Source organism: Polyodon spathula, chromosome 10 (assembly GCF_017654505.1).
Source record: "Polyodon spathula isolate WHYD16114869_AA chromosome 10, ASM1765450v1, whole genome shotgun sequence".
Classification (NCBI taxonomy): domain Eukaryota; kingdom Metazoa; phylum Chordata; class Actinopteri; order Acipenseriformes; family Polyodontidae; genus Polyodon; species Polyodon spathula.
This window is the reverse complement of record NC_054543.1, coordinates 42078064-42105946: the sequence shown is the minus strand read 5'-3', so window position 1 is coordinate 42105946 and position 27883 is coordinate 42078064. Positions and strand designations below refer to the sequence as shown.

Below are 27883 nucleotides of genomic sequence, written 5' to 3'. Positions count from 1 at the left end.
CATTTAGATCAGCCACTGTTTAGATCGATGGAAGCAAACTTAATGTGTGTTTCATTTTAGGTCTGAGTGTGACAAAAGTATAGTACTTACAGTATCTCTATATAGTAATTTGTTTATAAACACAACAAAACTAATTATTACACGTACAGTACACACTTGATGACTAGAGGATTACTGGCAATGGCCATTGCTGTGAAATGATACTGGACTGTGCTCACCATGTTCTTGTGGATGTATTCTACAAAACTGCAATTCCATCATATTTTGTATCAATGCAACATTTTCTTTCAAGATTAAATGTGACCTGACCATTTATTAAAATATTGTAGTATGGAAATGTGCTGCTAAAATATTTTGGCAAAAAAAAAAAAACAAAAAAAAAATGAATACGCCCTACTTTTTTTTTTTGTTAACACTGCATTCTTTTACTCTACCCTGCAGTTACAAATTTAGCATTTCATTGTCCCCGTCACTATCAATCAGCAGTCATAGTTTCATTTATTTGTACACTCTGAGTCACTCGTACATAGTTTCTGAACTCAAATTCAACAATATTTATTGCAGGAACTCACCATCTGCATGTTTCACTCATGAATCCTCAATTTCATACCCTGGCTCTACTCACTGTATTTGTATTTACTGCACTGCAAATCATGGAGAAATGGCTCTGTCAGTATCTAACTTGCAGGAAGAAATTTACTGCAGAAAATAAATCCATGCCCAACATAGACAGACATGTAGGGCCTAACTTATTAAAGTTCAAAGGTTAAGGAAATTAATCACAATCTACACCCCTACAGAACATTACTGCTAACTGAAATTGACAAAGCATTTGTTTGCAAAGAAAAAATATCGTCCGATGCTGCTAACTGATGTCTCTGTAAACTTGACTGAATCTGCTACGACAAAAAGTGCATCAGGGATTTATTTCCCTTATCACCCTGTCACAGCAGATACTGCAGTGGTGTTTTATACAATAGGATATGTCATTGCTGTCAGTTCTTTAAAAGTAAACTAATACAATTTATATAACAGAACAAGTTTACTAGGTCTAACAAGAAACCCAGTGCCTGGACAGCTTTGAATAATATTATACTTTTAGAGTATGAGTTGCTTATTTGTAAATACACACAAATTGGCAGATACAGTATATTAAGGAACTAAAAATGTACAAGAGGTAGAGATTACGGGTCTGAAGCAAAGAGGCTATGAAAAAAAAAAAAATTCTAGTGAGAATCCCATACAGTATTTCCCATGCAGTTGAAATACTAGGCCTATATTTTTCAAACCAAAGTATAAAATACAAACAAAGAACCAAAAGGATCTTCAAAAGAAGAAAAGCAGGGGCAGTGATAATACTGCTGGTGCTAATAAGGTCTAAGAGAATAGATTTCTAAATGTTGGTTAAAACTTAAAGAGGAGAGAAAGAGCCTAAGCTCGCTCATTGGGTGTTTTTTCACTGTACTTTACAATGGCAAGGCTTGTGGAAACAAAAAATGAACAGGTATTGAATTGCCAAGCTTTGTGAGACCTAAACCAGGATCCTAATTTTGTTCCAACTAATGTTATTACTGTCCAACTTCACCTTTAGGAAATTTTCCACAAATGCATTCTAACAATAGAATGCAGGAATGGAAACTGATACTTCAATCAGTGGTGGAATGTTTAGCAGTCCATCAGTCTCGATTTATATTAATTTGTTTCATCCAAGTTTATAATGTAATCAATAACTAAGTCTATTTTATTTTTTACTGTCCAAAACATTTGAAATACAAAAATGGAAAAAAATAAATAAAACATATGAGCACACAAAAAACAGGCCAAAGTTAAAAGTCTTGTGAGACTTAAAACGAGAATATGATAAATGTACGATGACCAGTTTTAATCAAGGATCAAAGCAGGAGTAGAGCGCAGCCACACTGTCTAGACTGGAGTCTGCTTCAGGAAGCCTCTGTAGCATATAAAACAACATCTGCAAGGCACACTAATCACACTCAGTCCTTTCTTCTGGGGCTCCAGTACATTAAGAAACTTTCACTAAAATGTATTACGTCGTCATAGTTTATGACAAGTACTACACCGTAGAAAAAATTATATTATTACTTGTAAATAGTAATGACAGTAACAAACAGGTACTGAAAAGTTACTGGATTTGGGAGGGGCTATGGAAGCATGTGCACCTTTACAATATGGAGCAGACCATGAAACATGCATGTACAGTATATTGTAATTTCACACCATACAGTACTATACAAAAGAATGAGATTGCTAAAGGTTTACTTGCATGCTTCAAGCTGAATGTTTGAAAACATGATCTGTTGTCTAACATAATTTTCCAATGCATACTGTACAGGTGTGGTGATTTTTCACAATGTTTTGAAATTTGAAAGCCTAACATAAATTAAACAAATCAATAACTGTTTGCAAAATATATTTTACAACTGCTAATTGTTATGATACATTGCTATAGCACAGTATGTGAAATCTTGTAAGGTACAATACTGATGTAAAGAGTATTATCACAGTACAATAAAACCCTTCACCAGTATTGTTCACATTTTGTTACACAACCACAAGATAAAAATAGTCAATCACTCCAATTTTAAACAATATTTCATTTGAATAACTCAGTGTTTTATAGGATTGATTTGAAAGTTTTATTACGAGTATTTAAAGCATTCAATGCATTAGCTGCAGACTACTTGAATGACATGCTAATTCCATATCAGCCAGAATGCATTCTTAGATGTGCTGATGCTGGCCTCCTGTGTATTCCGATGGCGAATCATAAAAGGATGGTTGATGCTGCTTTTTGTTTTAATGCTCCCACACTCTGGAACTCTATACCGTCTTCTATTAGAGATTCACCCTCAGCTGTTATTTTTAAATCTTGATCAAAAAGATATTTTTATAATATTGCTTTTTCTTAATATTTTGTAACTTAATATTACTTTTTGATGGCAACAGCAACAATGTTCTAGGTCTATGGATTAAGCTTTAGCAATCACAAAGGAAATGACATGCTGGTGAAAATAACTCAGTGGCAAAATTTATGTTAGTGTAAGCCAGCTTATATAGAGGAAGTACCATTATATACATTCTCACGGAGGCAGCAACTACTGTACAGTTCTAGTCCTCATAATACAGTCCCTGGACATGCAACCCTCTCCAGGAAAACGGAATCCTTGCTGTTAAATGTACTTTGCAAATCCCCACCCCCACCTCAGTTTGCCAGAGCAGCAGCCACTTTAACCAGCATACAAAGCTCAAGCATGTGACCCACGACTGCTACTGTAAAGGAGCAGTTTGAGCCAAGACTCAGTTAATGCCAATGTTCCTGACACCTCATCTCTACAGTGTTTGCAAAAAATAGACACTGTAAATGCTCAAAATACTGTGAGAGCATCTGATAAAAATTACAATTAAGAATACAGTACACAGTATAGTACTGTACTTAACCTTGCTCTCGTCTTAAAACTCACTGTGAAATTTTAGGTTCAGAAGCTGGAACACACATTAACATGTGGATCGATTCACCCATAATCAGATTCAGTTCCACTCCCCTGAGCTTTACTTTACATTTATTATTTAGAGAAAATATGCTGAGCAAAACTGGAACAAGTCTACAGCCTGGTTCCAGAGTTCTTTGCATTGCAAGCATGGAGGTTCATTTTTTTTTACTTGAAAACACCGTGACAGGGTACACATCCCCCCCATGTGTATTATTTTGTATTTGTTGTCTTATTATTTAAAATGTATTTTTGATTTATATAAAACACAATAACTTGTTATTGTTGTTTTTGGGATAAACTTTCCCATCCATGCTAAACGCATGCAGAACATGACCGTTTCCAGATTGATTAATTTATTATTAGTTTGTAGACGATCACATGTATATAAACCCACAGCTTTGGCTGATCGGGGAGTGTGTTTAGTGGCAGAAACAGACGTGAGTGAGAGAGAAGCTAAATCATTACACTTGCTATCCGTGCTGGGTTTATACTGGTGCGATACGTGTGTGTTCTGTGTCTGTTTGTCTATCTGTTTTGACCAACGTGCCTTTTTGTTTTGTATAAGTGTTTTATTTAAACATTTTATTAATAAAGCGTGCTGCAGCGGCTTCATACTCCAGTCTGTCTCTGTGTGTGCTACTCCTTCCTGGCCTGATGTCACCACATAAGTCAGTCTGTTCACAAACCAGTAATAAAACTGGATTGAGGGAATCATATAATGCAACTGTATATCTAATATGAAGACAGTATTTCAAAGCAAGATGTCCCTATCATCCAGAAACCTAAAAGTCACCATTTTGTCACAGGCTAATGCCAAGGTTTTTCACACATTAACCTGCAGTGTATAACCCCGTAGATATAAAGTCAGTAATGTACCTCCTATGGTCTCCGTGATATGAGGATATGACAGTGTAAATATGTTGTATTAATTATGAAGGCACATCTCTTATGGCATGTGAGATACTATATGAGCTGTGGCAACAGTTCCCCTGCAGCGTTGAGTAACAATTAACAAAACATCCCAGTACATGATTTCCATCACATAAGAGTAGGTGTTAAAACTTCATGCTCATTTCAACTCGGCTCTCGGCAAGATAAGCACCATCAAAAACATAGTTTGACAGTGCTTATGTAGCTATCCTTCTACCTGGCGTTGATGGCTGAAGTGTAATGCTAGCTCCAGGGATCAGCTTATTTTGCCTCCCCAGCACATCAGCACACACAACGGCTGCGATGCTGGCTCTGGGGATCAACGTGTCGACTCCCCAGTGCATCAGCATGACAACCATCTGGATTGCGCTAAATAGGATCCATCTCTGGGGTCTACAAGTGGGCAACTTCCATCCTCGGTGTTTCGTCAACTAGACCACGATATCTCAAGAGGGCTCGACAGTGATGCTGACGTCCATCTGTTCCCCATTAAACTCATCCCAGCTTACTTACCTGTACATCAGCGTTGCTTTCTTTCGATTGTGCTTGAGATCCCCAGCTAGAATCTTTCCGTCTCAACCACAGCCAGTTGCTGCTCCTTTCTGCTGCGTCAGATAAGTTCTTCACTGTGCGATGCAACTCTTGGTCACTGAACCCGAGATCTCTGAGAAACCGGGTCGTAGAGAATGCCACAAATCCTCGACAACCCACCTCCACTGGATAAACCCGGACCCTCCATCCTCGCTGTTCCACTTCAGCAGCTAGTTGAGTATACCGAAGTTTCTTCCTCTCATACGCCTCATCCACAGCATCTTCCAATGGCACTGTTAACTCTACCAGATGAACAAGACAATGCCTGGTCGAAGGTTAGTGGTGGCAATCTCAGGTGGAAAAATAAGCCGTTGACCAACATCTGCCAGCATTTTCCAGTCTCTAGCAACTTTCTGTTGTCCTAGGCGAGGCTTGGTTTTAAGACCCTTTTCTTGGTGGTTGCTCTCCTGGACAGAGGAGTATTGTCTTTTGTGTGTAATGCTATTGCCAAAAAATTGCAGCACCTGGTCACGGTGCCAATAAATCGTCCTTAGCCAAGGCCCACCTTACATCCTGTCAAAATGTGCCTTAATGTTTCAGGTGATGAACATAAAGGACATGAGGGATCCTCACCCACACAGAGGTTTAGGTTCTGTGGTGATGGGAGAACATCATATGTTGATCTGATGAGGAAACTGATCCTAGGCCTTGCCAGTAGATCTTGCGTTGTTCCACATTCTCCCATCTCATCCATTCTCCCTGCTTGGCCTGGAAACGACCTTTACACTCCTCATCCTCTCCTCCTGCTTTTGCACTTCATTGACTACCAGCTTCCTCCGTTGAGCAGGGGTTGCCTTATGCCATGTAAGAGCAGCTGAACTGAGACCAAGACCCCCACTTCCATGCTGAACTTGCCCCTTAAAGTGCTTACCAGTCACTGCAAACGTAGGGTATTAAATGCAGACCCAGCAAGTCTTGCACTTACAGTATGAAGAGAAACAGGCATTCCTGACTCTATGGAAACATTCGCTTTCTATTTCTTTCTGTTGTAAATCCTGAAGATCAAATATGTAATCATGATGCTGATCTTTCCACCTCATACTGTACTTCAACCACAACTTTAATTACAGTACAGTAGCATACACAGCCTAGTCCCCATTGTTCTGTGCTTATGTAACCGTCTGTATATTTGTGTAATGCTGGAGGGGACAGGCAGTACTAAGTAAGGAGAAACAACAACTTTCCCACCATAGACTTATACAGTTGTATGTGTATTAGGTTTTGCAATCAATATATATATATTAGTAACTTATATTAGTTTACTGTAAGATAGGCTACTGCAGTATATTATGAGAACAACAGTTATTCTAGTCTTTAAAGCTCTACTGCATGTAGGCCAGATAAAGTGAAAATCATTCTAGTTGCTAAAGGACTGTTTTACTATCCATGGCAGATGAGGGGGATTTCAGCGTTATAGTTCAATACCATCTAAATTAACATTTACAGTAGCAGGATCCATTCAGTATGGTACAGTTTTTGTATTTAAAAAGGACAGCTGTTCACCAGTACCAAGTTGTGGGGTTTGAAAAAAAAAACAAAAACAAAAAAAACATCGTTTTCTCCAGAAACAGAAATCATAGAAACAAAGCAGTGTTTCCAGACCATACTGCAGTACTTCAACTGTATGTTAGTGTAGTACAATTTAATCATATATATTATATAATATATATATATATATATATATATATATACTATAACAAGTGAAATATTGTTTTTGTGTTTCAAGTGCTTTATTGCTGCAATAAAGACACTGAATTAATTAATAATACTGTAGTTTTCTTATTAAAGACTTGCAAATTTCCTAACTCAATTGTGTTGCAGCTTATACTTTTCTAGTGAAGTGAATTTGACTTTCCTTTTAAGAGAAAAATCCTACAGTAATGAAACATGTCAGATGAATTTCATTACATTATGCCTACAGTGTAAGTTATTTTTTATCTGTTATTTTTAATTGACAAATCTATAAATATTAGTCAGAGATAGTTGTAGATTTTGCAAATTACAGTAAAAACACACCAGGTTTATTAAAACATATTATAAAAAGTAAAGGTAATAACGCTCACTGAACTCAGACTGTTTGAAGCATTAGGCCATGACTAATTTAGTTGTCAATAAATACAAATACAGTAGCTACTCCACTGGATCACTAATCATTTCTTTATTTCTCAAATTTTGTGTTTTTGAGATAATTAGTTATATTTCTATGTTAACTCCCAGTATTCTGGCTTTCAAAAGTATCAAAGCAAATGATGATAAATGCACAATAGCACAGGGTCTTCCTACCCTGCCATCTGCCCAAAGGGCTGGAGCCAACCAACAAAAAGGTCAGGATCTGTTGAAAAATTTACATAAAATGTAGACTGAAGACACGTCTCTTTTTAAATGCAGCCCCTCAGTCTAGGGTCTATTTAGAAAAATCACTTGTGGAGGCAGGTTTGGTGCTAGTCTATAGATGCGGTTATTAATGCTCTCTTGTCTGTGATTTCTATAGCATGTGACAAGCATGACTCTTTCCTGTAAAAAAAAAAAAAATTAACACCAAATCTTTAAAGAATGTAATTGGACAGTTTAGACAGATGGTAGCTGTGATCAGATACAGATCTCCTTCATGATAGGACTCTCAGTGATGAGAGCTGTTGCAATGTTATGTAGGCTACTCAAACAAGTGTTCTTATTTACATAAAAAGTAATGCACAGCAAAGCCATCTGCCAAGTGGAAAACATTTTGAACATTTGTAGAACTGGCACACACCATTTTTGGCAGTCTTCTGCTTTTAGGATGCCAAACTCTCATCTAAAAGCCATCTACAGCAATGCTTCAAGGAACAGTCAAAAAAAATTAAACACACAAACAGGGTTGTGGTCAATTCCAATTCCATTTTGATATTTTTTTTTTTTTTTTTTTTTTTTTTTTAAATCAATTCCCAATTCCAATTCCCTTTTAATCGATTCCATCACATCACTGATCTAAATTGCAATTAACTGTATTATTTTAAAACAACCTTCTCACAGTGGCAACGCATTACTTAAATTAAAAAAGTACAAGCTTTATACATCCTCACGTGTTGCTACAACTGTTTCAATTATGACCCTGCAATTTTTTTTCTTTTCATTGTTAACATTCGACAATGTTTTACACTTATAACTTTAAGGTCAGTTTAAAGCTCTTTTAGAAATGAACAATCATAACAATTATTAGGTCTCTAAAATATCAATTCAAATGAATTTACATTGATTTTAAAAAGGAATTACAAATGGAATTGAAAAACATGACTTGATCCCAACTCTGCACACACAACTACTGCAAGACTGTAAGTTTGCTGGCTGTATCAATTGTGTAAATCAACTTGTACTGTACATGACATGCAGGTCACTCAAAATAAAGAAAGAAAGAAATGCATTCAAAATAAAAAGCATGCTGTAAGGTTTGGACGTTTTTTCCTGGAAAAACCTAAACAGCCTTCAGCTGGGCAGCTTCATATTAAGCAGGTGCATGCTTGTTTTTTTGCAGAACTTTGTACAAAAAAACCCTAAAAAAACAATAACAAGCGAAAACACTCCCACCATTACAAAAAAGATAATGTGGTCTATTCAATTGATCCAAAATGGCGTCAAATTACTCAAAAAACTAAAAATGATTGTTATGACTAAGAAAATATTGTAGCACTACAGAGGCTTGCGTGCATTGCAAGGCGTTCACAACCTTGGTACACAAATTTAAATTCTCTGTATTTAGAACCACTGCTTTTTAAATCAATTGAATGTACCTCAATTCAGAGTTAACTGTACAGCTACAATACAAAGTAAGATTAATTTTACAGTAGTTTGCAGCTAATGCAGTCCAGATCTGTCAGAAGTATAAACCTTATGAAATCCCTCTCAGCAACATAGTTGGCTTACAATGGAAATACATGTGACGTTTGTGTTCACAGCACTTGCCAATTTGGGAAACACTATTCAACCATAACCAAAAAGTAGTCAATTTTCTGAAGTAAATGGCTTATCCACAATACAGCAGCAATACAAAGTCCAACTGACCAGCTCAGCCTATATGTTTAACTAAAACCATTTTTGTCCAATACAGAATCCTTAAATCTTTGGCTGAACTGTAGCATTATGATGATTGTCCTGAGGATTTACTGAACCAGTTACAATACTTTAGCCAAGACATATGTTGTCAAGACAGACTTTCATTCACCTTCCCTGGCTAAGAGGAACTCAAGTTTAATACACACACACACATATATACACACATATATCCTGATGTGCACATTTCAGGATTCACTGTTCATCGTCCAGTTTTTCTTTAAAACATAAAAGACTGTGCTCTTTGCTTGCAATTACACAAACACAAACCAAGTGAGTGTATAGTAGGCACTGAAATCAAGAGTTTGAGTGGGTAGAACTACTAATTCAATCCAATTGCACAACTGAATTTACAGAACAGTAGAATCGGTATATCTCATGAACAGTTTAAAGGCATAACACTTGTTCATATTTTTTTTAATAATACAATGTCTTCAATTAAGCTTTAGTGTCTCGGAACAGTGCTCTGCAGTGTACAGCCAGCATTTAAAATAGTGCTTTCTCAAGAGGTACAATAAGCTTAGAAACTAATAAAAGAAACAAAACAAAAAGCCCAGTTTTTAACATGGCATTCGATATGCTTTTTATCAGTCTTTTTCATCTTGCACATCAAGGTTTGGTGACTAATTAAATTGAAAATATACAAAAAAACATTGTTTAAAAAAATCAAAATATGCTGCTAAATGAACACAATAAATAAAAACAAGTTCCATTTAAGATATTAACTACAAGAGTTTGGCCCTAGAGCAAATGCAGCTCAAAGATAAGTGGTACTGTGACATCCTGGACCCTGACTTCTAAGGACAACCCTGACTGACCATTTTGTATTAGATTTAAAAAGGAAAGATATACAGGATTAGCACAACAGCTTGCAACTCAAACTGGGGTACACTGCACAATTCTAAAAACTGTCAAATCATTGTTAAGCACTTAACAGTAAGTTAGCATCAAGTGCCACATTTGCACCCTAAAATACTTTAACCCAGTATGGTAATTAAAATAAAATAAATATATAAATAAATAAAAAAAACCCTAATGCCAAATATACAGTACATGTTCTGTACCATTTTTCTATAAAAAAATGGTGCACTACTGTATATTTCTTACTGTACCAAAAACAAAAAGAGATTACAAATGTACTGTATTTATTTTTGCAGTACACAGGGTTTATATTGTACAACTATTACAAAAAACATTAATTGTATAGACTTGTGTGTATTATTGTCTAGTACAAAAGGTAATACTGTAACCTCTATTTAAAATGGAACAACTTATTTTATTTTATGTATGTCTGCAGTCAACATCCCTATATGATTCGTTGCACTTGAGCATTCTCAACAGTATTTGTATCCCAATTATCATTATTTCACTTGAGTGACTGTTTAACCAGCAAATTCATTGCAGGGTTTCATTTTAAGGAACAACATTGAGATATAATTGTAGAGTCAACATTAGATGTGGACCCTGTAGCAGAAATGATAATGTCCAGGATGTTAAACCACCAGCTAGTCCCAGAGTCTATATACTATAACATTCTTCAGGCACAGGCTTGGTAGAACTTCAGAAAACAAATTACTTAATGTACAGTAACTGCCCCTAGGTGAACAACAGTAACAAAATTAATGTGTATGTTATTTAGGGTTACTTTTTAGGGCCAAAATGATCAGAACTGATAATAATAATAATAATAATAATAATAATAATAATAATAATAATAATAATAATAAAAAGCAATACATCTACAGTGGCTACATGACGCTGTGATTTTTCTCCGTATTAAGTATCCTGCCTTAAGTGTCCAACACAGTGCCATGTACTGTAATACCTCCTGATATAGAATACTGTTATCATACATTTTAGTATTCCCCACCCCCATATTAACATAACATTTCAATGTTTAATGTATAAGCTTCAGGGTTTATCATGGGGCCTTTCTGATACAATGGTTGAACACAATGAAATTAATACTCTTCGGTGACATTTCAGAATATCATATTGTTTTCCATATAAAATCATAAAATTATATAAGTTTTAAAAAATACATTATTAAGGAGCAAATTGTATTATTTTCTACCAAAATCATTCGCCGATGTTCTTAACGTGTTTTTTTTTTTTTGCCTCATACTTTTAGCTCTTAATTACAAAGCAACTTAATACATTGGGAGTTAGTCAACGTCAAATTGCTCAGGAATAATTAATATTAAGATCCTGTGTCATCGCTGTGCACTTACACGAGATATTAACGTCAATGGGATCAGAATACAGTTTTACCATGAGATCTCTCCACCGTCCTTACAAGTAGTGCGTGTTTTTACGGGCTAACCTGGCTTTGCTCGCCATTTCACAACATACTGCTGTATTCTAAATAGGAAAAGCAGATCAAGACCACTGATAATACACTGGTCTGGCTGTTGTTTCTGTAAGGGAAGCTCCCCATTTTTGAACATTTTAAACATATCATTTAACCCAAACTGTAACCTAAAATGCAACAAGACCACCGAGAAATCATGTTTGTTTTCGCTTCTTATACTAGCCTGAAATGGTAACTTCTCACCAGTTCACTTGAAACCTGAATTTTTCATCAATCTCTCTCAACACACACACACACACACACACACACATTATATAATATTGTCTGTAATAATATATATATATATATATATATATATATATATATATATATATTATATATATATATATATATACACACACACACACACACACACACATACATACATACATACACACACACACACACACACACACATATAAAGCCTTGAAATAAAAACGTTACTTTAAATCAATTTAAAAAAACGGGGTTATTACAATAAAGCGGCTTCAGTCAAGATTATGTTTCTGATCAATTTTGTAACAGCTTTTTCTTTGGCTTTCTCCTTTAGAATTCAACTTGAAAACAAGTAAAATACACTATGTGCCATTAGTCTGAGGTCAGATAACAATTTAGCGTTACCGATTTTGTTTTACAGTATAATGTTAAACAAAACGCATTCTACTGAACGCTGAGGCTAACTAACAGTTACGGTTATTGCAATATGCACAATACTGTTAAGCAGGTTTGTATTGACATAATTTGATCGGTGTTCCTGAAAAAAAAGAGAAAAATACCGGTAAACTAAATCAAATAAACAAATATTATCTTTAAATATAAGGCAAAGGATCTGACTGTATATGGCATGCTGTTTTATTCCTTTAGAATCAAACTCAATCCAGTCAGTATTCTACTATATAGTTTTATATATATAATATATTTATATTAATATATATATATTCATATATATAAATATATATATATATAATTAACGGCAAATGCTATTGTAAAAATTGAGCAAGTTTCCAAATAGACGCCGTTTACGAAACATTTTAACTCGTTCAAGGTTTATCTGCACACCATCTGTAATCAAAGCCCCGAGAGAGACGGTTGCATTCCATTGGTAAGCGGCCAATAAATTCGATCGTCGCTTTGTTAACTGTACCGTGAAATAAATGAACAGCTGTATTAGAAATATAACACACAGTGCTGACTACACAACAAGAAAACAAATGTTGCATGTGCAATATATATATATTTAAAAAAAATCTGGACCCAACTACAGCAAATCATTTAAACTGCACCCACCTGAGGAACACGAGATGAGAAACACTGCAAAGGCTAGTTTTGTAGCTGCTCCCATTTTCAAGCCGGTACAAATCCTTGTTTTAAAATCCTAAAAATGATATCACCCTCAAAAGCCAAGGATGTCCATCCGCATTCAATGTTTTTATTTCAATTTAACTGGGTACATGTGTTCTTTATGCAAATATCACGCTTAAAATCCACAAATCCAAACAATGCTAAGAAAAAAATATTTTGACAAATAAGTTGACGTTGGCAAAAGCCCAGGTCCTTGCAAGAAAGGCCCCCTTCTGGATTCTCTGCACAGAAATGAACTCAAAAGACATGTGTCATTTGGCTGGATGAATGCATTAGCATTTTGGGCATGTTTTAAAATATCCTCAGATATACACTTGTTGAAGATCCCCCCTTTCAAATTGCAAGATGTTGACAAATCCACAGATTCAAAATACATGTATACTACCTAGATAGAATCGTTTGCAGAACACATCGTAGCTTGTTGCATCCAACGATTACAAATAGACGAAATCGATGATACAACCAAGCAAAAAGAAAACGTTCAAAATATGCCACAACACACCTTATTCGGTGAATGTTTTATTGCATTAATAAACAAACATTTTTTTTTTCTATTTTTATTTTTGTTGTTGTTTTTGTTTTTTTGTATTGAATTAATTCCAGCAGCAATATAGATTAAAAAGACATCTCCGTACAGTCCGGTGGCATTTTAGGATTTGCATTTCATATCCCGAGTTCCTAATGGATTCTGACACTAGTGTAACATCATCATTTTAATCAATGTAAGGTGATAACAACACACATTCACATTTATGAATTCTGGATACACTTCTTGTGTAAATAATTGTCTGGAAGAGATTACTTTCAAAATCCACTTTATCCGTGAGAGGTCCTTGTCCTGAAAAACGTTTCTTCTTTTTGCTGTCAAGTCCGCAATTTCACAAGTTACGAGTAAAAAAAAAACATATCGCAATCATTGAAAACCAAAGGGTTCATCGTTTTAAAAAGCGAAAGCTGGTTTTCCTTTGTTGTGTTAGAAGATAAAACAAAAACAAAAACAAAAAAACCGCACATTCCTGATGTCGCTCTCTCGTCTCGACTTCTTGGTTGTCAAGTCTAAATTAAATGCTTTAAACTCCACTCTCAGTAACTTTATTCTTGTAGATACAACAAACCGCACAATATAAATGGTCAAAAGGTGTACGCTTTGAATACGAGGTTGTTTTGTTTTTGAATGGGAAGTTGATGAACGCTACTGCTGTCATCTACTTGGCGGTGTTACAGTTTCTTATTCCTCCTGTCTTTTTTTTTCTCTCATTCAGCGAAACTGACCAGATTCAAGATGGCGACCAGCACGGATTGTTTTTGTTTATTATATCTCCTCCTCCACTTCTCCTCTCCACCTTCAACGCGGATAGCAAACTGCAATTCTGCAGCGAACACCCTTGACTGACATCACCGCACGTCAAATCGAAATGCAAAAAAACCACACCAGCCGCCAGAAGGCATGGAAACAACCAATCGCACAAAGGACATGTTTAGAAAGCACCGAGGCATCAAATGTCACTCAAAGACAGTTTCTGATTGATAGGCGCAATGTCCTATCGCATGCGAAATGATAGTCACTGCTTTGTATGATCTGTCGTGTGATAAGCCAGCTTTCTGTTTAACTCAGTGAGAATGTGTAATGTGGATAGTAGTACTACGGTGTTATGTTGTTGTTGTTGTTGATTTCACTTTTTAGTTTGAGATTGATGCAGTAAAAACGTGACTTCAAAGCCCACAGCTCACTTCTTGCTAATGCAAATTGTAAACCAATTAAAAACTCCTTATTAATTCCTGCAGTTAGACTTGACTAAGAATTGTAGGGTAAAAACAAATGTTCTATGATTTGTACAGCATTTAGGTCAACTGAGATAAAATGTACTTTCAGTCTGTGAGGGTAAAGCCACTGCTGTCATTTAGTTGTCAGTCAGTAAATACTGTTTTGTATTCTCAAGTGCTTTATCATCTAAACCGGTTTTACATGCGTGTACCCTTTAAATAAATCATTCTCCATTGGAGGGTTGTGTTATTTTTTTTTATTTTTCAGTATTTGTTTTTGGATGAAATTCAAACCAACCACAAGTGAAATGTGAGTACAACAAAAAATTTAATCCTATGGCCACCTCAGCATTTTATTTATTAGCAATTGCTTCTCTAACGATCATATTACTCCGCAAGCATTTTTTTTTTTTTTTTTTTTGTATATGCATTAAGACTGATCGAAGGGCTCACATTTCAAAATAAATATTTTATTCCAAGGTCATTAGCCCATAGCCCACTGCTGTCATTGGATTTACCTTTTACTGAAGTTTGCATTAATTTTTTTATCCTGCTCTTTATATGTAAGTGAAAACTATGACATGTATAATCCCCAACAAAAGTGGACCAGGTTGGATTACTTTGTCTAGGAATTGATAATAATACATTTTAGTCGCATTAACACATACCTGTATTAATAGCTTGGATAGTTTTTTTTTTTTTTTTTTTTAACAAGCAACAGTTTCAAAAATGAAAAAAAATGAAAAGGGAATGTATAGGGAAAGACACTGAATGCAGCTTTAAAAATGTACTGGGTATATCTACAGGCAGTGCTAAAGGATCAAGTCATGTTCCGGGCTGGGCTGACAAAGAACATTTAGGACTATCTCCCAAAATGATATACAGTGCCTTGCAAAAGTATTCAGACCCCTGACCAATTCTCTCATATTACCGAATTACAAATGGTGCATTGAAATTTCTTCTGTTTGATATTTTATTCACTGAAACTCAGAATCAATTATTGTAAGGTGACATTGGTTTTATGTTGGGAAATATTTTTTAGAAAAATAAAAAAAAAACTGAAATATCTTGCTTGCATAAGTATTCAACCCCTGTGCTGTGGAAGCTCCCAGTTTGCACCGATGAAAGAAATTGCCTAACGAGGACACAATTACCTTACCATTGGCCTCCACCTGTAAATCATTCAAATTGCTGTCACATTTTCTGGATAAAAACCCCACTGTTGAAGGATCACTGGTAAGGCTGTGAATCTGAAGGAAAATGAAGATCAAAGAACATTCTACAGAAGTTAGAGATAAAGTTATATAAATGCATAGATTAGGGAAAGGGTACAAAATAATATCCAAGTGTTTGGATATCCCAATGAGCACAGTTGGATCAATAATCAGGAAGTGGAAGTAGCATCACACCACCCAGGCACTGCCAAGAAAAGGCCGTCCCTCAAAACAAGAAGGAGACTTGTGAGAGAAGCCACAGAGAGGCCAACAATCACTTTGAAGGAGCTACAGAGTTCAGTGGCTGGGAGTGGAGTAATGGTGCACCAGTCAACCATATCAAGAGCTCTGCATAACACTGGCCTGTATGGGAGGGTGGCAAGAAGAAAGCTGTTACTCAAAAAGTACCATCTGAAAGCACGTTTGGAGTTTGCCAGAAAGCATGAGAGTGACCCAGCTGCGATGTGGGAAAAGGTTTTGTGGTCAGATGAGACCAAGATAGAGCTTTTTGGCCAAAACTCAAAGCGCTATGTGTGGCGCAAACCTAACACTGCCCATGCCTCAAGACACACCATCCCTACAGTGAAGTATGGTGGTGGCAGCATCATGCTGTGGGGATGCTTCTCATCAGCAGGGACTGGGCATCTTGTTACAACTGAAGGAAGAATGGATGGAGCAAAATACAGGAAAATACTGCAAGAGAATCTGCTTCAGTCTGCTAAAAAACTGAAGCTTGGGAGGAAATTCACCTTTCAGCAGGACAATGATCCCAAGCACAAGGCCAAAGCAACATTGGAGTGGCTCAAGAACAAAAAGGTGAATGTCCTACAGTGGCCCAGTCAAAGTCCTGATCTCAATCCCATTGAGAATCTGTGGCACTATTTGAAAATTGCGGTCCACAAGCGTCGTCCAACCAACCTGAACAACCTGGAGCAAATCTGCCAAGAAGAATGGGCCAAAATCACTCCGACACTGTGTGCAAAGCTGGTACATACTTACCCCAAAAGACTTAAAGCTGTTATTGCAGCGAAAGGTGGCTCTACCAAATATTAATGTGTGGGGGTTGAATACTTATGCAAGCAAGATATTTCAGTTTTTTATTTTTCTTAAAAATATTTCCCAACATAAAACCAATGTCACCTTACAATAATTGATTTTGAGTTTAAGTGTTTTAAAATAAAATATTGAACAGAATGAAATTTCAATGTACCATTTGTAATTCAGTAATATGAGAGAATTGGTCAGGGGTCTGAATACTTTTGCAAGGCACTGTATATACAATATATATATATATATATATATATTATATATATATATATATATATATATATTATGCGAACAGCCAATCAGCTTCCAGATCTAGCGGGCTTCTATTTTGCATAGATGCCCATTGGAACGTTGAAGTGCTTAACTGTGAATTACATTTTGAAATCAATCTGCGCATAAATACAATTTTTTTCCCTTAACATTCTAATCTACAACTAATCTGATAACATAAAAAGCTAATTAAACATATTTTCTGTCGCTGGTCTAGAGACAAGGGAAATCATGTCTTGTAGGACACCGTAAAGAAGGCTCAATTTGCAGTTACTGGACAGCAAATCAACAGGGAAGACACGACTGGTCCACAATTCTGTCATCGGCTGGATCCAAACAACACCCTCCCTCAAAACCAGCCAGTCAAAGTGCCAGCCCTGTTTCAGCTCTTTCGCACCAGCCAATCCACTCCCTGCCTGCTTGAATGACGCCCCGCCTCCAACAACAAGTTTTGAGTCAATGCTACATGGAGTATTAAACAATTGTACATGTCCAGATAAATTATAATAAGAAAGAGTAAGACTCCTATAAATAAACATGTTAGCAATAATAATAATTTTAATAATAGTAATAGTGTTTTCTTTGTGTGTATGTCATTTTTATTTTCTAATTATGTTAGGGACTATTTTCCCCAGCGGAATGTTACCTGGCGAAATATCACAAGTTCAAGGTAAATATAGGTTTTAAAGTGTTGTTTTTTTTTTTATTATAGAGAAAATGAAGAAATAAATCGTTTTCGAATAGCGATAGAGCCGTCTCGATGTGGGCTCTGTCGTGTGGTAGATGACCTTGACTTTCGTTAGCACGCTCACAGCAGGGAGGCACTATTTTTCTGTCATGATCAGGGGTTGGCACAATGTCGAGTGGTGACGGACATTAAAAAAACAAAACAAAAACAACAACAAAAACAAACAAACAAACGTTGGCCACAGACAAACAAAAACGGAAGTTATATATAATTCTGTACGTGTTAACTCTTGCCACTGACATGTGTGGCCATGTTCATGCCATTTGTGGTGCCCGCGGGATAAAAAATTACCCTAAAACAATGTCTTTTTGTTTAGCACCTGGCACTTAACTGATTCCAGTTACAGCTTCTTTACTTGTCTATAAAAGAGATTTTACAGAATAGACTGTTTGAAAACTGGAAAAGTAAAATGACAGCTACAAATACTTCTGAAGAAAGCCTCAGCTGTTCATCTGTTAGTCTCAGGAACTGCACACAGTACATCCATGAGAAAGAATCATATTTTTTTTTTAATGCTCAAGGCCTAGTTTATATGCTCTTGAATCAATGGAATGTAGTAAAAAGACACAATGGAATTATGCATGGCTGTCGCTACTGAACAAGGAAGACAAGTTTAAAACAAAATATCTGTTGTCAGAACAAAAGCTTTGTTTGTATGCCATGAAAAAACATTGTAGAAAAAAAAACATTACAGGAGAAAAACATAAATAAATAAACATTTAGCATAAATTGACAAGTTATGAAAGGTAAAGCTGTATGGTCTAGCTTGGTTATATATGTTTAACTGCATGTACCAGTATATACATCCTATCCACATGGGTTGAATATAAATTATATGGCACCAGCATTGTGTGCATTGCATATCTTTTGAACGAATTCCCTAACTCTATATATATATATATATATATATATATATATATATATATATATATATATATATATATATGTGTGTGTGTGTGTGTGTAACAATGTGTATATTGAAGTGAACTGCTACTTCATCTTTTATTTTATATTATGTTACAACCTTTTGAAAATAAATACATCAAGTCAGTCAAAAACATTGTTTTTTTCCCAACAAAACATATTCTATCGTTATTTTAAGATGACTGTGAACAATACAGTAATCAATCAAACAACAGTATATCCAAACATTGAAGCTGACACCCTGGGATCCTTCAAGAAGCTGCTTGATGAGATTCTGGGATCAATAAGCTACTAACGACCAAACGAGCAAGATGGGCTGCATGGCCTCCTCTCGTTTGTAAACTTTCTTATGTTCACAAAATGCATTAATCGTAGAAATCAGTTGGATTTTTAAATTAATGTTATCAAACACAAAACAAAATTGGGACACCAGTCCATTGCAGGGCAGCACAGACGGCAATTTAGAGTGACCAATCAACCTGAACAGCATGTCTTTGGACTGTGGGAGGAAACTGGAGTACCTGAAGAAAACCCATGTGAACATGGGGAAAACATGCAATCTCCACACAGACAGACCCCTAGGCCGGAATCAAACTTAGGACCCTAGAGCGCTGAAGCAGCAGCGTTAACCATTACGCCACCCTTAACAAATGAATATCCTAAAAGCATGTCATTTTTTTAAAACTGAATTTTTACCATCTGTTAAGCTGGAATTTCGTGAGGCGGATACACTGACAAGTTCAGCTTGTTCAATGTGGAAATGGAACAGGTTTTAGCCTGTTCGCTAAATCATTTATTTCCGTAGGCCTATCTGTTCTAGCATTATGGCTGATAGTGATTTGGGGATGCAGTTTGTGCATTGTGCTGTGTTTTTTTTCAGGCAGAAAGTTCCAAGCAGTAGTTCTTACATGTACTAAACTAGAACATTAATATTATTGTCAAATGTATAACAAATCTCGCTGTATAGACAGTACAGACCATCGTAAATCAAGGCTCTGTTTATTTTATTTTGCCAGTATTGCATATACAGTTGTGTAATTTACCTATAGATTACAGTGAAGTAGCAGTACAGCTATGGCAATCATTCTGCTTCATTGTCGAACGAAGCCTGCTGAATAATGTTACATTAACATATTGAAATATAATCAAAACACTTTGTAGGTTTCCATGCTTAACGAAAAACGGACAATTAAAAAAATGTGACATTGTGAAATCCAGCAGGAAATACTGTACTATTATTATGTGGCCTTTCGGTATACTTTTGTGACATCTTGTACATTTTTTTTTTATTAAGCGGGTTAATGTGTATATTAATTCATAGGATATATAGTAAATATATCTTTATATTGGGACAGTAACTCAGCCCTTAGTGATATAAATTTTTTTAAAGTTGTATATAGTGTGAAAGAAAGGCCTGATTTTGTACATATGTTCCTTTGTCATTTTCAGAGTAAAAGATATGCAAAAAAGTGGCTTTGACAAGTATATTGTATAAACCCAGAGCTGAGCAACAGACACAGTGTTCAAGACTATGAACACAAGACTGTGAATTAAGTAGTTAGTTGAATATTTAATAAATAGGAAACTAACTTTAGGCATGTTTATAAATGGCTGTAAACGTTGATATAGTAACTTCTGTAATCTCTGCTCATAATAAATGCATCGGTAAAAAAAACAACTACTGAGGCTGATTTCCCCCAATCAATCCCATAATGCAATGGTTGTTTACATTTGTGACGTCATAGTGGCGTTGGTCTTTTGCATTAGATTATACCGCTGTATTTTCTATGTCTAGTTATTAAAGTTTGTTCAGAAAAACAATTTAAATATTTACTCCAGGGTGCACACCTTCTACCCCCCACCCCTGACGTTGGCCCTGTCTGTACACGCTGTGTACTGCTTAACAGTCGTTTTCTTTCACACATGTTCAATTCTGGCTCACTATGTTTCCGAAGCTGTAAAAAATGAATGCGCCATTGTTGTGTCAGTGTGATTGAACTGTGTTAGATATTCAAATTATTTCTATAACACTTTCAAATTAAAGTTAGTTAAGACACTTTCAATCATTTGGTATTAAGAAAAATATATTGATGCTTGACATAACCTACAAACTCACTGTTTTCAATATATTCTATCACCTGTTAATTAACAGTCCATTGCATACAAAGTGAATATTAACACAGTCCTAAAAAGAGCATTACATGCAATGTTAGCTATGTATTTCTGTTCAATGCGCTCTCAGACCTGGCGTCATTTGAAAGCTGGTACTGTTGCTGGGTTGTAACTTGATAACTCCAGTGGGGTTCTCATTAATGTCTAAAAGAGAAGGCTCTGTATGGGAAATGCATCTCAAACAAGTAAATTATTTAATGGATTGTATTGATAACATATAGTATATATGTAGTATACTGCATTAAACATTAAATATTGCATAAAATAGTAAAAAGACCTTTTGGCATTCTTTAATGAATACCCCAGTTAGTAAATATATAAGCTGAGCTTGCAATTATAACCCTGCATTATTCATCTGCATAACCTTTTCCCCACAGTGAATATTATCCTCAGTCAACATACTGTGATCTCTCAGAGCAATGATTACCAAATTAGTCCAATTTGTTGTGGTTTTGTGATGTATAGTGTACTGAAGCAAGCCTGCTTATCTCAACTTTAAAGTGGCCACTCAGAGCCATTAGAGCAACATGATTTAGTCTTTTCAATCTCTAGCATTTTTTTACTGATGGACCCTTCTATTTCCTTCCTGTAATAATTCCAAAAGCAGTGGATTTCCACACAGCAACCCATAACAGGCTGAAGGGAAAGAATAGAGCTACAGGTTTATTTATTCACGATTCCTTTTCATGATTAGAAAGGTGCTGTAATGGAATGGGCTGCAAATTAGTTTAAATATTTGATAATGGTCATTATTAAAAGTCTAGATTTGACCTTTTTCTGGACAAGGGAGGCATATGATACAGAAAATGATCTTATTATCCAATGGACATCCTCATCCTTACAGATCAACATCTCTTTTAAAAGAGCCAGACTCTGTGTTAAAGGGATACTTTTCACCAATTACATTTTTATAATATTTAATTTCTTATATGTTTAATATACTATTATGAGAGAAGTGGTTTTAGAAATGACCACTAGGCATGTGCAGCTGTGAGATAGTAAATAGAAATTTCTTCCACAAAATCACTGAAATACTTTTTCAAAACATCTCACTTAAAAAATTCAGCTTTAAGAAGCAGACTCAGTGGTTGTAGAAGCTAATGTTTACTGTACTGGTTATTAGTCAGTGAGGTAAATGACAATCTAAGCAGGAACAACAATAGAGAACATGCATAATAAATAAGAAATTAAATGTTATGAAAATTGTGATTATATTTTAAAAAATCACTTTAAGTGGGGTTGAGGTGTTTTCTGATTTGATTTATTCATGCAAAGAAAAGCGTTTTGTTGAACTGAGGCTTAAGCTGCCTACGGTAGTCCACTTTGCTTTTTATGTCAATTGTTTTAGTTAATGTATAAGCTTTTCAAAGTGTTTGGTCTCACCAGGGGAGTGTTAGTACTTGGTATAGTTAGCATGTAGTGTCACAACAGATCAAGGTTCAGTTTGTTCACACATTTTAAGTTTTATTTATTTTTTATGAAAATATTCACTGGGACTTGAGTATCGCTTAATCACTTCCCCAGAAAATCCCCTTTTGTATGCTGTTTGATGCAAGAAGCTTGTATTCCACCTCAACACAGCATACTGTTGAGGTTTGTTTCCAGCACTAAAGAGTAGTTTGAATGCTTGTCTATCAGTAGGGACTAACCTCTGTGGTTTTTTTAAGGCCTTAACGTCTCACCAAACCAACACAATTATGTGAACATGCACACAGATTTGAAAACATCAGCAGATCTCAAGAAGAGATTTGCACTGGTTGACCTTTTTATTACCGTACTGTACTGCTATGCAGATGTAAAAAGTACTGCATTTTACATATGCATAATGCATAAAATATTCTGTTTGAAACGCCTTATAAAATAAGCCACACATGTTGTAAAACATATTGGGTTGTCAGTATTACATAATCCAGTGTTATAGTTATGTATGCATTTTTGTTCCTTGTTTTAGTTTTGTAATGCTGTATCATGCTATCAGTATGTTTTAGTGATCATTGGTTCTCTTTTTTTTAGCCAAAAATACCAAATTAAAATTGGAGAAGAAAGTTTCCTTTTGCATTGTAAGCCCTTTGGACTAGTGCCATTTTGGTTAAACAGATTGTGGGAGATTTAGTGTCTGCTTCCACGTACATAACTAAATAACTAAAATAATTGATTAAGTTTCATTTTTTATTTCTGTACCTGTCTTTTGAAATGCATTCTCCCAAGGTTGCTTACACCTGCATTATGACAACACCGTGAGTCAGAATAAAATAAATACATGGTGGAATGATTGTACCCTCAACCATAGTCATGAAACATCACTTGTCAGTTGCATTTTAAATTCTTTGGCTTCTTTACATTGTTTTTCCAAACTATGCTACATCCATTCATAAACCTTTAATCAAAGTTCTAAAAGTTCTGAAGATTATCAATATGGGTTTCAAAGAATACTTAAGCTTCACAGCAGTTGTCAAAAGGCAGACAGGCCACCTGTTTAAACTTAGTCCTGCTTTTTGTCATTTCTTGTCCTTGAATTGACGCAAGTGGCATTTCCAAATACAGTTTAATTTTACTTTGTATCTCGGCTCTCATTAATCTGGGCCTTGCAGCATTTAATAGATTCGCTTCACTACACAGCTGTGTAGAACTCCATTAGGAGTACAATATGCTATGTATGACAGAGGTGTTCCAAGTGTGTTAACCAAAATATAAAATAGCAGTATTCTAGTCTACATGTCTTCTGTAAATCCAAACTAACTTTCTCTAAATAATTATATAAATAAAATTATATAAAACACTTTAGTGTTCATTTTCAACAATAAAACAGTTAACAGCAAACAGCCACACATTCTATATTAACAGAAAAGAGAATCGGATATATAAACAAATACATAGAGCAGCATGACAAATCTTGCATTTTCTTGGCTCAGTGGATACAATTTTAGCTGGCACTGCTTAAGTGCTTTAGAGAAAGTGAATGTTAATGCTTTCTGAAGAACACTCATTCCACACAGAACATACCCCTATCACAGATTAAATGGAAACTGTTCTAGAGAGCCAAAATACTAAGGTAGATGTGGTGTGGTTAAATGAGACAATTCTCAACCTGACACAGGAGGTATTAGTTATCCTAAATCACAAATCTCTTACAACTCCTAACAGTAAAACAGTCAGTAATCAAAATGTTCACATAGTCACATTTCTGATGTTTTTGCTGTTTTTTGTTCATGTGCACCAGTTTGTCACGTATTCCTTTCTTTGGTGGAATGTTCTAGATGTTGTACTGTAGAGCAATATGTCTTCTCAAACACCCAGGTTGTCCAGAGTCAGACAACACATTAGAGATTTTTTTCTGCCATTGAAAATGAAGAAACAGTCCAACATGCACATAGCTAAGTAATTTGAAGGAATATAATTTGGGTTAATTTACACTAGATTAGTGGGGGACTATGCCAAAGGATTAGGTTGTAGGGCTAAGTGCCAGTCCAGAGGCAATATCATGACACTGATAGTTCCCAGCTCTTTTAGAGCACATTTAAACAGTTTGAAATGCATAAGAAATGAGTATCTGAGTAAAAGGTTAGAATCCCCTGCAATAGGGATATTGTGAGGGGATCTAAACTGACGTATTTCACATTTTACCCTGTCCAAGGGGAAGACTACCTCTGTGTTTGGGAAGTTTCCGTGGACTACAGCCAATGAAACCAAAAATATACCTTAATACTACACACTATATGTACAATACAGGAGGTTATTTCGATATAATTGTCATGCCTATAAGCTGTAAAAATCATGGTTACAGTCTAGCAGTGACTGACTAATTCTAGCATGATAAGTTTGTTATCCTGACCTGAACAGATGGACAAATAGCTGCAGGATTGTGTGTGTGTGTGGGTGTGGGTGTGGGGGAGGTGGAGCGGGGGAAACAAGACTAATCATTTTGAGGACCCCCTAGGATATACTTGCATCAAAACATGAGTTTGTAACCTCTGCTTTAGAGGTTTCCATATATCTCGAGAACCATTCATTGTATTGTTACAGACTCTGGTGATGTACAAGTAGAGTAATTTGTTTGTCTGTCTGTAAGTATGGCAAACTTAGCTCTAATTTTATATAATTAGTTGTGACAAGGAATGTTTCTATTTTAAAGTTACCTAAAAGATTTTTGGGTCTAGCATGCAGAAGCCATTAAATATATCAGTATTTATGAGTTTATTAATCATACAGTGGATATTTTAGTGTTGTGCCCCACGATGAGACTATGTAGTTTCAAAAAATGCACTGGACAAAATCTGTCATATACAGATGTTTGGGAATCACCCTACAACCCTTCCCTTTATTGGTATCTATAAATACAGAGTTACATGTTCAAAACCATGTCACAGTTTCCGGGAAGAAATAAACTCAGAGTTGCGTAAATCGAACCACATCCTTTCCCTCTACGTCTCTTTCTCTAAATACTGAACCACATTTCTGTCATTTCTCTGGTTTCAGCTCCTCTCTTTTCATCAAGCATTGTGGTTAAGCTTCTGTAAATCATACTACAGCCTGATCTCTTAAATCACATTAATGTTAATGCTTGGCACAGTGTGTATGTATCCTTTCATTCATGGAGTACCAAATAATGTATTGACTGTTACTTTGTCTAATGATTTCTTGCACTCTTAGTAAAATAAATGAATCCCTGCTTCTAACCTTTAGAAAAGAAAATGTAAGCTATACGGCAAAAGACTTTCAAGTCCAGAGGGTCTTATATTTCAGTCTTATGGCATCTACTAATCAACATTTTTGGAATGCTCTCTCATTTCTTTTACTCCAGTTGAAAGAAAACACATCTGTTTTAAACTGGTGTGTTTCAAATAGATGAAAGAGGGCTGATAGTAAAAGTTACCAACATGGTAAAATTGCAGTTAATTCAATGCTCAGCATGGATCCCTACACACACACACACACACAGAGACACACACACACACAGACACACACACACACATATGTGTTTTCATGCTTCTAGTACATTCCTTTACTGAGATACATGATTTTTAATGGAAACAATAACGATCCTAAAGTTTAATCATACTACCTTTCTAATTTGTGCATTTATCACCTTGGTGATTAGTTTCTGTAATACAGTAATTCAAGTTCTATTTATTACAATGCAACTACATACAAACTACCAATTACTTACATTTGCATTCATTTAACATTAACATGAATTTATATTGCACTCCACACTAATACATATTAAACCCCAAATATTCAAAAGCCCACTTATTTGCTTATCTAAAGCTTCTAGAAACACTTCCTTTTTTCAATTTGTTTGTAAAATGGAACTTAAAATTAAGCTTGAACAATTAGTTTTCCACATTCCATTGTTTCCCAGTGAACTCAGCTTTTTTTCCTTGCTTTCATTTGCAGTGGTTAATAGAAACAAAGCATAGTTGTCCTTTGAATTATTCATTTAAAAAAAAAAAAAAAAAAAAAAAATAATAATAATTTAGAGCTAGCAACTGTATGCTTCTGACTCTCCCAAACAGGACCATTCCACTTGTCAATTTAAATAATTGTACTGCTGCAGTTTAGCATGCATTAAATGTCCTTAAAGAACACAATATCTGCTCATATGTCCTTGGCGTCTGCTTTGCCGGTAATGTCAAATGATGTCATAATTTAGCAATATATAATTTGAATGAACTGAGAGAAACAAGAAGCAGGAGCATTCGTCACTTTGAAGTATGTAAGGATGGTTACTTAAAGAACTGATATTATTTAAATGAAGACATTGTTAAAATCAGTATCTGGCAATACTCCCAATAAACATCCACAGTATGTCTAACAAATTGAAGGTGCCACAGTGATATATGAAGTCCTTGTGCATTTTGCACATCAAAAATCCAAAGCTACAGGGAAGATGAGAAGAAATATTGTCCAGCATGCCTTGGCCAGATTTATGCATAGAAATATCTCTTATAAAATACCTTTCTTTACCTTGCTAAGGACAAAGTGTTAACTCCAATTTTTGAAAAAATCTTTAAAAAGTGCTGTCGAGGCCTTGAAATATATCACTTAGTTGTTTGGTTCTAGTTTAGAAGTTTTTCTAAATACTTTACAAATACGTCCCAGCACCTCTAAAAGTGCATCAAGTTTCTGGCATCAAAAGTCCTGATTAACAGCGTGGGTACAAAATAAGCTATTAAGCAGAATCTGATATTTTGGACCCTGTATTTCAAATGAATTGTACTTCAGATTCATCATTTATTGTGCAGATTGATTTATCTAACACATACATAGCCTCAGGATTAAGTCCATTATAAACTTGACACATCAGGATTCACAGTATCAAGTTTTCTGGTATTACTCATGCCTGGATAAAACAGGATGTTCAATAGTATGTCTCTTTTCCCCTCAGGCTCAAGGTTACTTTCCATTTGCCTACACAGAAGATGTAATTATTATTTTTATTTTGGTTGATTACATAGACTAATGTATGTATTTTTTTATCTTTTGACCCATAAAAATGTGAGCATGAATTCAATTCCTTGAATTATATGGCAATGAATTCCACTTAAAAGTAATAAAATAATAATAACATGAGTTTATGCCCACCACTTCTATTTATTTTGTATGTCTTTATTAAGTGGTTGGTTGGCACAATGCCTATATCTAATGGGCTGGGCCAGATTTACTGTGAAATGTGTACCATTGTTTGTTTTTGAAAAATAAAATTGTTTACAAAAATAGTAATAAGAAAGTCAGACTGTTCCTTAAGATCTCACAAGTATGCATACATTGAATTTGACGGTGGATAGCGGGGTGTAGTTTACCTAAATGATTTAATCTTTATGAAAAGAGCTAGCAAAAGAGATAATAATAGTAAAGCATAATGGATACAAACATTACAATGGCTTTTAAAAAAGAATCCATAGGGAACTTT

General features: G+C 35.3%; 1 protein-coding gene across 2 annotated transcripts in view; it reads right to left on the bottom strand.

The window, feature by feature from the left end:
* LOC121322327 (activin receptor type-2A) overlaps nt 1–14816 on the bottom strand; it is a 44186-nt gene extending 29370 nt beyond the window's left edge. Inside the window, exon 1 of one of the 2 annotated variants that reach the window (XM_041262140.1) lies at nt 12757–14816. In XM_041262140.1, coding sequence (XP_041118074.1) covers nt 12757–12811 — 55 coding nt within the window. In that variant the 5' untranslated portion in view covers nt 12812–14816. The remainder of the gene's footprint in view (nt 1–12756) is intronic. The other variant, XM_041262141.1, reaches the window with a different exon arrangement.
* Nucleotides 14817–27883: the final 13067 nt, after the last annotated feature.